Genomic DNA, 13,675 nt, shown 5'->3' with positions numbered 1-13,675 from the left:
TGTAAGGTGCAAAAGTGTACAGTGGAAAAGCGGAAAGTGGAAAAGTGAAAAATGGAAAAGTGTAAGGTGCAAAAGTGTAGTGTAAAGTGATAAGTGAAATTAGATTTAGATTAGCAGGGACAACATCAAGGAGCCGTAGCTGTTATTAGTTAGTTAGATTTTCGATCTCTCCAACTCTTGCGTGTGCGCGAAGTCTGTAAATTTGTTTAGGTTTAATTTCTTTGGAGCTCGAAGTGTCAATAAAATGATTGTCGGTGAGGTGAAGGTGACCTTATTCTCAAATCTAGATGGCTTAGAATTCATGGTAATAGAATGCTAAGAAACATCTCCATCTCCATCTAGATACCAGAAAAAAAGGCTTCAAGTGCAAAAGGTTAAATGTAAAAGCCTAGAAATAATTTCTACACGACTTACATTCGCTAAATTTCTCCTTTGTTTTCCCTAAAACGAAGAGCAAAGAAAGAAGGAAGAAAGAGAAACCAGTCACCTTCGAGCACGTTGTCGAATATCGACCTGCTCATCTTGGATAGGCTGTTCTTTTCCTCGGTCTGATCCACCTCGTCCTCCCTCTCGACGTTATTGTTCGTACGGAAGATCGACTCGAGGACCTGTCTAGAGAGCAACGGCGAAACCGGCTGCTTCATGCTGCACGTGCTCGTCTCGTTATCGCACATGCTTATCGTGGATGCGTTGTCGGTGATCAGCTTCTCCGTGTCCGAATCGCCCGCGTTGCTGTAATAATTATTGCTGCTCTCCGATTTCTTCAGTATCGACTTCGAGACACGGTGTCTGTCTATGAAAGGCACACCCTCGCTGTCTATGGAATCGGCGGACAGGGAAAGCTTGCTCTCCGTGCTCGTTCCTGAAATTTCCCTTCGGTCATGTATATGTATGCATGTACAGCACCATGGTTGCGAGTAAAATTAATTACTTTTAAAATTAATTTCCGTCTTTAATTGACAATTAATTACAAACAATGTAATTAAAAATTATTTAATTAAAATTGAATTAAGCAGAATTAATCGAAAGTCGTTTAATTGACAATTGATATGAGGAAATTTAATCGAAGATATTTAATTGACGATTACTTTAAGCAGAATTAATTCATGATTAGCATCTAAGAACCTTATATGTATTACTTATACAATTAGTTAAATTTTATATAAATATCTTTTAACATTAAAGATATAAACAAATCGTCAATTAAATAGCTTGAATTAATTCTGCTCAAAGCAATCGTCAATTAAATGCCTTTGAATGAATTCTGCTTAAATCAATCGTCAATTAAATGGCTTTGAATTAGTTCTGCTTAAATTAATCGTCAATTAAATATCTTCGATTAAATTTGCTCATATCAATCGTAAATAAAATATCTTCGATTAAATTCGCTCATATCAATCGTCAATTAAACGACTTTCGATTAACTCTGCTTATGTTAGTTTAATTTTAATTAAATCATTTTTAAATACATTTATTCAAAATATTTATTAATTAACTTGATCGAATTACATTTGTTTAAATCGATTATTTAATTAAAAAATTGTAATTGATTATTATTCAAACCCTGTACAGCAGTGATAGGCGAAACCCTATGCTTCGAATAAATCTGAAGTTTGACGATACGTTAGTCTCGTTTCTTCTTTTGAACATTCTCCAAAGAGAGGAACACATTTTCGAAGCTTGAGGTTTTGCCCATCTCTGGTATACAGGGTGTCCCAGCCTAAGTGATACAGACCTCTAGCTCCAAAACTATCGGCCGAATGCAAAATTTCAAATATGGAAATTGCATGATAAAATTGCAACGGTATAAAAGAAAAATATATAGTTCGATTTGAAAAAACGAAACTTGACCATCATATCTCGTTAAATAACAAAATTAACAAAAATACCTTCTCGCTGAAACATGATCCTCAATTTACCATGCAATTTCCATATTTGAAATTTTGCATTTGACCGATAATTTTGGAGTTAGAGCTCTGTATCACTTAGGCTGGGACACCATGTATATATTCAAATTTGCCTTTGAATTTTTCTTAACACTTTATCTACCGGGCTATTTAGAAACAGACTTTAATTCAAAAATGAATTTGCTACAGTATCATACACCAATCTAGGCTGACAATAATTCCTCCATACTGTTACCGGGTACATTGAAAGCCAAGTCTGTTTCCAAACACTGAACATGGTAAGTAGACAACCATCAACACAGTGAATAAATTCGAATAGCTAAATACTGCGATTAAAAAGCTTAAAAATAGGCACCCGGTAAATAAAGTGTAAAAAATTGCCACGAACTTTCTGGACAACCCAATACAAGTGATTTTCAAAAGGGTAAAGGATGTGCGCTGTTTTCATCGTTGTCGATGGTTCTGTTGCGTACCTGTATAGTGCCTGGGCCCACAACTGGACCCAAACAGATGATGATTGAGAATTCTGGTGGCCGACGCTAGGCTGCTATTGGTCGTCGCGAATGGTCTGCCCCCGCGGAGTCCACTGTAGTAATTATTGTTCTCCGTGGTGTCCTCTTTTGTGACACCACGACCCCCCAGGCACTCCTGGTCGCTGATAAATTGCGTGCGTAGTCTCACGCTCTGCAATCACCCACGTTGTATAACCAATCACGCAACGTTACAACAAACAATAGTACTTTTTAACACACACACACACACGCGCAAACGGATTATATACACATCGCCGTTATAGGGTAACATATTACATTTTAATATACACGTTAACCATAAAAGAAAAATCATGGAAATTGCCACGAGACTGGTAAAAATAAAAGAGGACCCTCTCAACGTTCTAAACTCATCCCCCTTGACATGAGCATCGCACCGTAATTCCGAAAGAAATTGACCAAAACAATTGTAAACTTAGCAAAGTCTTGTATGTACATGTACGAATAAATATATAGCAAGTTTCAAAAGTTTAGGTCAAGTACTTTGCCCATAAAAAAAAAAAAAATCGTGAAGTTTGTCTTGAAAGTGTCGAACAAATAATATACACATTAACCATAAAAAAATCATGGAAATTGCCACGAGACTGGTAAAAATAAAAGAGGATCCTCTTAACGTTCTATACTCATCCCCCTTGACATGAGCATCGCACCGTAATTCCGAAAGAAATTGACCAAAACAATTGTAAACTTAGCAAAGTCTTGTATGTACATGTACGAATAAATATATAGCAAGTTTCAAAAGTTTAGGTCAAGTATTTTGCCCATGAAAAAGAAATGATGAAATTTGTCTCGAAACTGTCGAACGAAAAATTAGGGCAAACTCTTAAGTCGAAAAGAAGATTCTATTTCGGAGCAATTCGATCGCCTGGCCCGTTCGAGTGGGTTATGCACGCGATCGGGATGCAAATAAGCGGGGTCAGTGTCGATGAACGTGGAGGCATTATCGAAGCGTTAGTGTTCGTGTGGGGAAAAAATCAACGATACCGGAAATCGTTCTTCGACCCGTGCACGTCAAGTCGGTTACGCTGCAACTGTGCCCCGTTTAATCGATAGAAAGGACGCCCCTGGTCGGGGCAAAACGTGCACCTCTGTGTTTTCGTTCGTTTCTTTGGTCACGGTTGCGTGCAAGATTCGTGTGTGTGCAACCCCCTTCTGGCAAGCACCGGGACCGTATTCGGTAACGTACGATCGGCCTCGTGCGTATTTGCTCAACTGTGCTCCGTTTGCGATCCCGACGGTTCGTGAAACTGAAAAAAGCAGTGATTTGTTTCGCCGTCAGAGCTGAGTGGAAATCGGAACGGGGCGTCCGATTGTTCATTGGCTCGTCAGAGAGCTGAGAGACCAATTTCTGAACGTTCTGGAAGCCTGAGTTCGCGTTTCTTTCGACGCGTTTGGTCGCCGTACGATGCTATTTCGTTAATAAAGAATATCGATCGGTTACCTATCGATAAATCGTTGAAATTTACCCAAAGTATCCTCCCGAGAAAAGCTCACCTGCTGGATACGAATTTTCCTGTGCTTGGGCACCGTGTCGTTCAGGATAACTTTGCTACCCTCGTTCGACGGTCTGACGTCCTTCAGCGACTCGACGCTGGGCGACGCGTCGCTAACGTTGTGACCGACCTCGCCGGAAACGGATTTCTTTACCCTGTTTCCGCACTTCTCGGCAGCCTCCAGGGGGTTCACGTAGAGATTATTAGTGTCCGGCTCCTCGGTGAGGTCGCCCTGCGAATTATCGCAATCGAATCACGACGTTGATCGTCGCGACGCTATGCCTCGGTAGCCGGGGCGCCCTATCACCCGGTAACGATTCAATCGGATCAGCTTGTTTAACCTTTAGCCGCCAGACGAGTATTTATACAGTCCAAGTAATTCCGAAATTCGACGGAGTGATTGCGCGTTTAAAAACGGGTCGAAAACGTGGAATGATATTTATTGCTACGACGCGGGAAATATTTATAATTTCAGGGAATATTAACACTTTCGCTGCGGATGACGCACATGTGCGTCCAACCGAAGATATATGGTTGGTTTTATTATTTTTCAGTTTTCATTTTTTTTCTTCGGCAATCATATTATACAGGGTGTCCCAGCCTTAGTGATACAGCGCTCTAACTCCAAAACTATCGGTTGAATGAAAAATTTCAAATATGGAAATTGCATGGTAAAGTGGGCCTCATGTTTCAGCGAGAAGGAATTTTTGTTAACTTTGTTATTTAACGAGATATGATGGTCAAGTTTCGGTGTTTAAATGGAACTATATATATTTTTTTTTAAACCATGCGATAGTGCTTTTCAAGACGAATTCATTATGCTTTAATGCATTTACCCGATTTTTATTAGTTTTCAAGCTATAACGCTTCAAAGTTTGCTAATTTTCAAGGAAAAATCTTGAGTACTGTATCGGTAAGGCTGGGACACCCTGTATATAAAATAAGTTACCATAAATATATGTTTTTCAAAATAATCATATTAGAACATTTGTAAGAAATTTTGTCATTATAAAAAAAATATCATAATCGCAGGTCCCAGCGAAAGGCTACTTATTTTCGTCCGCAGCGAAAGTGTTAATCTTGAAAATCGTTAGGAGCGTTTACCAAAGTAAAACTCCAAAATTTCGAGAACTAGCGGGGATAGAAAATAATGTCGAGCATGGAAAATGTGTGAAATTTGACGAGCGATCACGTGGTCCGAATGGAAAATCGAAGCGATTCATTGCCAATCCAAGCGCCACTGTGACCGAATCACTAAATTTTTATATACAGACACACATTTTCCCATTGATCAACGTTACTTTCCCTTTACTATTTGATTTATTACCAGCGATTGATTACAACGTCTCGCAGCTCAAGGATTAAGATACACGAGAAAAAAAAAAGGAAAATAAGATTCAATCTCTGTTCCTTTCTAAGCAGGCTCTAAATTCGATTACTTTTTGCGTCCATTTTCGAAGACCTTCCTCCGCGACGTTTATCGTGCTATAAACGACACGAGTATATTTGTAGAAAGCGGATTCGCTCTTGGATAACGTTCTTCGACGTTGTTCCAGGCGCGTGCGTGTGTCGATGTTTATTTCGTTCGCTTTGAAAATATGTCGGAGTGATTGCATGAGAGACAGAAAGCGCAAAGGAGAAGTAAAATATTGGCAAACGCTGAAATATATCGAAAAGATATACAGGGTGTTCCAAAAATGTTGGACATCCTTGAAAAGGGCGGTTTGGGGTGGTGATTTGAAACAACTTTTTCCTTAGGGAAAATGTTGACGCGGCTTCGTTAAGGAGATATTAACAGTTTACCGACTGGTAGCGGTTCAAGATCCTATGCCCTTCTCACCGGCCGCTCGACAGCATATCTTCCCTGGCACCGGGAATTGTATAAAAATACGAAAGCTTACAGAGCAAAGCAACTTGTATCTCAATTCAAAGTAACAAATACTTGCTAGTTACCATAGCAGTTACCGGTCGTGAGCGTTGGGGACAAAAAGTCGATTAATCGACTACCGGGTCGGTGAGCGTTGGGTACAAGAAGCCGATTAATCGGCTACCGATCGGTATAGTGTTAATAGAAAAGCCCCGACCAATCAGAACGCGGTGCCTAGCGCGTAGTCTACGCTACTGCGGGCGCTCCACCGGCATACTCGCGCTCTGATTGGTCGGGGCTTTTCTATTAATTTCTCCTTACGGGGTTAGTCGCAGTCAGGAAGAGGAAAAACAACATTTCTTTGTGATTAATTTATGTTTAGTTATTAAATAATAATTTGCAGAAGTAACGATTAAGTATATTATAAAGCATATTTTAAAGAACTAAAAAACATTTTTTATTTTTATAAACGTTTAATTGATATCGTTATAAGAGCCGATGACGTAGACGATGATTTAAAAACATAGGTTTGCGGTGAGCAAGATTTCTCTACACTGGTTTACCTGAAAACAACAACAAAGGTAGATTTCGAAAATATATTAGTCTAGCGAGTCTCTGAACGAAGGATTTTGGAAAGAATTCATTTAAAACAAGATGGCGTACATTTGAAGTTGATTTTCAATTTTTTCACTAAAATTAAGCGATTCAATACAGGATAAAAAGGAAAGTATACAAGAAAATAAAAAATCCTTCGATCAGGGACCCGTTAGTCTAATATATTTTCTAAATCTACCTTTAGTTTTGTTTTCAGGTGCACCAGTTTGAAGAAATCTTGCTCACCGCAAACCAACTGGCCACCCACGCCATCGCCTGTTACGACGAAATGAATTAACCTTTTCTTTAAAACAAAAATTCTTTTATAGTTCTTCAAGACATACTTTGTAATATATTTACATTTCATTAATAAAAATGATTATTTAATACTTTAAAAAGTACACACGCAAGAAACTGTCCGTTTCCATTTTCCTGACTGCGACTAACCCTTTAACGAAGCCTCGGTACAACATTTTCGCTAAGGAAAAAGTTGTTTCAAATCACCCCCCGAACCACCCTTTTCAAGGACCTACAACAATTTTGTAATTCTTGTAGAATTATTAACTAAAAACACCGACCAATCACGCTACTATGTATACTTACTATTAAGTGGGATGCATGTTTCTTTCTAAATGGCTAACATCCGAATAACCCGATATTCGTCTATCTACTCAACGTGCGTTGACGTATGTACGTATCGGAATAGAAAACGTCCGATTTCGTTTGGACGATCATTTTTACGACTTTTAATTAAATACAGATATTGTACCTTATTGTTATCCGCCGTATGGCCAGCAGAAGAAACCTATAATAATTAGTATTCGTTCTCGCCATTCGTTTTTGGAACATCAACTACGGAAATCAACTACGACAGTGCCGCTAGAACGGAAACGAAAGTATAGCACAGAAAAACGTAACTCGACGCACGAATAGGGACGATTACTCTCGAACAAGTGAAAATCATACATATTGCAGAATTATGCAAATAAATTTAGTCACATCGCATTGCGGATGATAAAGAACGATAGAACGGTATTCAACATTTCTCGATGTGTAGAGAAACATTTTCTTAAAATACGCGATTGGAATAAGATAAAATAATAATATTTAATTTTCTACGCTTTTCTCGTTCGAAAATGTTTCTCTTCGAGTAGAAATAAAAATGCCGCGTACCGTCCTTTCGTCGCGAACAAGACGATAATGAAGGAACGAGAAGAACGTCGACGGTTCTACGTCCAGCATATTCCGGGAAGCTAATCGGCCAGCGGTTAATCTAGATTCGCGTGTCCATCGATTCCGTGGAGTACCTGCGATTGTGACGGATGCGTCTGACAGCTGGCATACGTGTCGGAGCTGTCCACGCTTCCTTGCTCGTTGTACGGCCTCCCGTAACCGATGTTCTCCAACGCTTGGACAGGAGACGTCTTCGTCTCGGTGAACATCGACTGGATCGGTTGCTCCAACGACATCCCCGATCTTAGCGATCTCATTTCCTGGCAGATGGGGTTACGAAAGTCGCTGGTCGCCAGCGGCATTATATTTTCCGCGTCTCTGAAGTCTTTGTACTCCTAGAAACACGACCCAACGTGAAAAGTCTCGGTTTGCCGAAGACGATCCGCCCCCTCGAAGCGTCGTCTTCGACACGGGATCGACACCCTACGTATTCTTCGACGAACGAGAGCATTTTTCCCGACGGAATCGGGTAGGAACACACGATAAATCGATATCGCGATTCATTGATTATGACTGAGATCGATTAGTTGTTGGAGGTTGTACAGGATGTCCCGGAATTAGTGTAAGAAACGGAAATGAGGGGTAGCTGAGACAATTCTGAAGGAGAATTTCCTTTGCAGAAATGTCCATCGTTTTTGAATTATTCACGAAAAACCACGGACCAATCACAGCGCGCGAAAGTGGTTTTTCGTTAATAATTCAAAAACGAAGCCCCCGCTAACATTTCGGAGGAAATTGTTGTTCAGAACCTATTTTCGGTTCTTACACGAATTCTGTGACACCCTGTGTATATCTACGTAACAAGAAAAATATTCTACAAATTCTTATAAGCGCGACAAGAAATTCAACCTATCGCCAAGCGCGTGTCAAATAAAAGTACAATACATTTCGACTACTAAATCAAGTATGAAATTTTATGGTATTGTTAATTATATTTGGACGAGGTCAAACAGTTTTCGCGTAGTGTACGAAGTGTTGGTCTACTTCCCCAGTGTCGTGTAAAGTCCGTCACAATTTATTCTAATTTATCCTATTCCTTAATTATTTCTTTCTAATTATTTTTTGTATCGAGTAAGTAAATCTATGTTTTATCGCACAAAAAACAATTGATTCAACTCCCTCCTCGTGGCACAGGTGTAATTTATTTAATCCCGTTACGTCTCAGCAAATATATTTCACGTTCGTGCTGCTTCATCGTAAGAAACGATAAATCATACATGTCAGCCACCTGTAGTTCCCGCATAACGAATTATGGTCGTGGGGTTTGAACAGGTGCGAAGGAAACAAATACGTTTCCTTTTGGACGTTTCAGAACGTTATACGATTATATTTTTTCGTTAAAAGCAAATATTAATCGTTACACGACTTTTTCCATCCCGAGAACACGTACATTTACTATCCAACGTATAATTCCCGCTGCTAATCAACTTTTCCATATTGCCGTTACCATTATAATTTTATTAAAAGTGTTCTTAATTTTGTAAAAAGTGTTTTGCGTTTAATAATTCGTAGAAAGACTTTCTGTGCGCCGAGGGCACTTTTAATAATTCCGTGGACAAAACTTTCCACGCACTGGAGGGCTAAAACCAAACAATTTCGACAGTGAATTTAACTTTCCCCCGAGATGGGGGAAATCCGCGCTCGTTCGTCGAGTCGAGAGAACGGTTTCCTTCGTGTGCTACGGTCTAAGAGAGTAAGGGGAAAAAGTAGAAAAGAAATAAATCGTTGTGTGCTTTCTAAGTAATCGAATCTAATCGACGTGGCCTTTCTACGTTCGTATCGTTAATACTCGCCTGATGTGTTCCAGAACGTATTCGCGCGACCGTATTAAGTAGGTTAGACGAGGATACGGTTACGCGCGATACGCGGGCCTGTAATTAGGTGCGAGAAAACTTAAGGAAAACAACGTTCGCTAATAGTTTTGTTAAATCGTTCCCAAGCTTTTAGCCAGTAAATTGCCTAACGGAGATGCAGAGGTTACGCTATTCGTACATAACATGATCATCGCAAAAACCTGTGTGCATTGTCACGTGCTTTTGTTATTCGAGTCTTTCTGTTTCTAAAGAACGCATGCTGACAGGATGGAGTAAATGAAAGTAAGCGTTGCGTCGTGAAGATCCATTGCACGATACGAGATCTTATTCAGAGGGCAATGTTTCGTTCGAACGATGAACAACCAATTTTTATCGTTAAAAAGCGATTTTGATCGTTAACGCTAGAACTACTAAGAAATTGGACTTTCATCTTTTTAACCCTTTCGCGCCAAGCCCCGCACGACGATCCGTGAACTAATGCATTTATCGGTAGACTTCGTATATTCTCCGATATTTGCCGACGAGCTTCGAACGTAGAGAAAAGGACAGCGAATAAAGGAAGACGGAGCGAAAACACCAGGGTATGTCGGTGATTCAATGTAGTTGTAACATTTTTATCATCATATTCCTGACATTTTTCTGATTAAAATGAGACCAAACACGATATAATTCGGACGATATTTACCATGCATTTGTTTTTTAGTTAGTGTTTCTACATATGACAGATAATAAGTTGTTACAAGTAAATATGTTGCGAGTTACGTCGTGTTTGGTCTCATTTAAATCAGAAAAATTGTCAGGAACACGATGGTCAAAGTTTTAGAACAAAAAAGTTAATAATAAAAAAGTTTCACCGTTATATTAAATTGTCGCACCGAGGAATCCGATCGCAGATTATGTTTACACTGCTCGGCGATCGAACTCCATGGCCCCCCTTTGCCCCCCCCCCCCCGTGGTGGGGATAGTTTCAGTGCTTTTATGGAAACTTGACTGTATCAATAACGATTTGCCAACGATTTGACAATTGTTGGATCAGGGAACCGAGTACGCGATATGTTCGATCTATTTTCAAAAAGTACAGTAGTTTTAGCGTTAAGCTACCTCGTTCACTTTATAATTTCAACTGCGATATTTTATTTAAAAAAAACAGTAATAAACTGAAAGCTGTTCATCTTTCGTGCTGTTTAATCTTGATATTATTTGCTCGTTGGTTACGTTCGTGCTACAGATCGCGTTCATATTTAATAAAAGAAAAAAATCATTTTACGGCGATTATGTATACAAAGATCGTGGAAACAGAGGGCGTTCGCTAAACTGCGGATATTTACGCAAATTCATGTTTTCACATGTACAGAAAAAGAATCGAAACTCAAATGAAAGCGTGTATCATCCTCTAAACGGTGTAACGTGTATGATTATTAGGGTGGTCCTTAGTTCAACGATTGTTTGAATCTATCGCCCCCCGGATATCTTGAAAATACATAGAAAAAAATTCCCGCGAAATCTGGCTGGTTAATTTTAATATCAACACGTGCCCCAAACCAATGCATGCAATTTTTTCCAGTCGGTTACTTCTGTGTTTTTTTTTTTTTTTTTTTTTTTTGTACAGCTAGGTTAAAAATTGACGAAACGATTTGAAATTTGGCAGAGTTACTACTTGTAGTGACAGGAACGAGTTCTGAAAATTCCAAATTTTTATCACGATTAGTTCCTCACGGCGAATACGAAGCTATTTCCTTTATTTGAAATACTTTTCTCGTATTACAGTGTTTTCATTTTTATATACTAAATTTTCGAATTATCTGAAAGAGAATCTGTCCGTATGGAATTTTATTAAAACAAAACAAAAATAAGAAATATGTCTGTATATAGTACATACATTCTCGTGTACTATGATTTTCATGTTAAAGACTATTGTTTTTCCTTTTTGTTTATGCTAGGAATTAATGTTTCTAAGTACATTCTTAAAGAGCACGGCTTAAATATTCAGGACAAATATTCAGTACACGAATGGCTGTAGCTCCTATTGGAATCGATTAAAATGTTAAGAAATCGTTACTTTTATAACCACGTGAAAATTGAAACACGAATAATCAAGCTTCAAAGTGTCGCCGGTATCTGTTAATTTTTGTTATTTTCCTAACGTTAGTATCACACACAATGTTTATTTCATCTATTAGCATCGTTTCAAAGACGCTTTTCATTTTTTTTTTTGTCAATTAAATGCAAAAGTCCAGTTTATACTATATCTAATGTAATTACACGTCCAAAGCGCTAACGGTCGGTAAAGTGTTAAGTGAAAAGGTTTGCCCAAAGCTGAAAAGCATCGTATTCTCGCTTCTAACGCGAATTGCCGTCAACAAACGATGCCTGCGCTTTGACCTACGATACTGCGAGTATACACGCAAACGAAATTAATGGACGAGCTACGTTGCGTCTAAAGCTTTGAATGAACTGGTATCGTGTCAATGGAAAACTTGTGCTTTGTTCAGGGGCAGGAGGGGAGGGGTGAGTAGGGGAGGGGAGGGGAGGCGGTGGCGGTGTTTGAAGAGGTGAACGAGGGTCTTTGGGGGTGGGTGGGTCGTGGGTGAGGTGGAGGCAGTGCATACACCCAGTGGACTATATACGAACACCGTGCATTGGCATGTAGAACGTAAACAACGACGGACAGACAAAACGTAAGCCACGAGGACGAACGAGAGACGGAATCCCCTCGCGATCTCGAACGGTGTATCCAGGCGAGATAAGATGGAAAAAATTTCATTCTTTTTTTTTTTTTCTTTTTTTGTTTAAACGTATATACGTACATACGATCGAAGGAAAAATCGACGAGAAAGAAAGAAATGGAATTGAACGAAAAGAGTGATATATGAAAATTAAATAAACGTAGAGGTTTGTCCCATTTCCGATATCAACTCCCTAGACAGCCCATTGGTGTATGTAGTGCCGCCTAAGGAAGAACGTTAGTGATCGTAAATACCTTCGTAGTACAAAAGCAACACTCGAATTCGCTAGGTATTTCATCATTTTTCTCGAATTTTCTGCTGTCTTTTTTCTCTTCATCCTACAATGTCACACACACAATTTCCGATTTTACTTTACATAACACACGGGCTCATCGGGGTCGGAAGCGATCGGATCATTTCGTTCTGTCGTTCGAACAAAACACGGTCGTTTCGGTGGCTATATCTGTTCCTTTGGTTTCTTTTTTTTTTTTTCTTCTTCTTTCGTTTTACTTTCGATCTCCATCCGCGATAAATATAACTTCGCGGGCAAACTGTAACCGCGGAAACAAACTTCGTACGCGTCGGTTTCGGTTATTAATAGGCGGGTAAACTTTTTAAAACGCGGTCACTTACGCTCCGATTAGAATTTTCCACGGTCGCGGACAACGATGATTTATAATGAATGCCACGACGCGAAATGATTCGACCGCCTCGCGAGCTAGCGAACATGTGTCGGGCTGTCCGGAAAATTCGTGCCGATTCTCGGTAGCTGGCGTTAGGACAGCTCTTGGAATAATTGGCGACAGAGGTACAGGCTCTGTGAAGTGACACTTTGAACGATGTTAGATGCTTGTTAGAACGGCTTGACTGGGATACTTTTGTCAGTTTTATGTGACTTTGATTGTGGAAGGAAACGAAGGGTTGGATTTAAGAAAATGGACCGTCCACAGATCGGGATGATTCTTTTGTCATAGGTAGAACTCGATCTGGGGATTGCAATGGTCGCCAGATTGACCTTTAACACCTTGGCCCACATGAGTCAAAAACTGAAATAGTCCAAAAAGTGGTTCTAGGCACCGATCTCGGCGAATACATCATATTTAACTCTTTTTTTCCGTGGGAGAACATCAGTTTTTTTATATTAACAGTATTCAAGATTGTGAGCCGCTACCAAAAACTAGACCGAACCTACTCAGACAGTATGTACATTAACAGTATTCAATATTGCTGCCAGAAACTACCTCAAAACCTAGTCAGACAGTATATACACATTAACAGTATTGAATATTGCCACCCCTCCCCAAAAACTATTCCAAACCTATTCAGGCAGTAGATTTTTGTCCTGGTGCTGTGATGTTCCTCCACGTAAAAAAATGAAACTGAAAATGATGTATTCACCGATGCAAAAACCACTTTTTGAACCATTTTAGTTTCTGACCCCTGGTGTGTGTGTGTGTGTGTGTGTGTGTGTGTGTGTGTGTGTGTGTGTG

The 13,675-nt window shown here is 39.5% G+C and overlaps 1 protein-coding gene across 4 annotated transcripts in view; it reads right to left on the bottom strand.

Moving 5' to 3' along the window:
• LOC128895454 (potassium voltage-gated channel protein Shab) overlaps positions 1–13,675 on the bottom strand; it is a 61,745-nt gene that overhangs the window by 7,253 nt on the left and 40,817 nt on the right. Inside the window, exons 5-10 of one of the 4 annotated variants that reach the window (XM_054158052.1) lie at positions 12,440–12,523; positions 7,720–7,980; positions 7,182–7,217; positions 3,953–4,183; positions 2,381–2,591; positions 488–862 (exon numbers count right to left, since the gene is read on the bottom strand). In XM_054158052.1, coding sequence (XP_054014027.1) covers positions 488–862; positions 2,381–2,591; positions 3,953–4,183; positions 7,182–7,217; positions 7,720–7,980; positions 12,440–12,523 — 1,198 coding nt within the window. Of the gene's footprint in view, positions 1–487; positions 863–2,380; positions 2,592–3,442; positions 3,706–3,952; positions 4,184–7,181; positions 7,218–7,719; positions 7,981–12,439; positions 12,524–13,675 lie in introns of those variants that run through there. The other 3 variants (XR_008461806.1, XM_054158054.1, XM_054158055.1) reach the window with 3 other exon arrangements.

The sequence above is a fragment of the Hylaeus anthracinus genome, unplaced genomic scaffold (genome assembly GCF_026225885.1).
Source record: "Hylaeus anthracinus isolate JK02 unplaced genomic scaffold, UHH_iyHylAnth1.0_haploid 5, whole genome shotgun sequence".
In the NCBI taxonomy this organism is placed as follows: Eukaryota; Metazoa; Arthropoda; class Insecta; order Hymenoptera; family Colletidae; genus Hylaeus; species Hylaeus anthracinus.
Note: the sequence above shows the minus strand (reverse complement) of the source record. Positions and strands in the feature narration are given on the sequence as shown.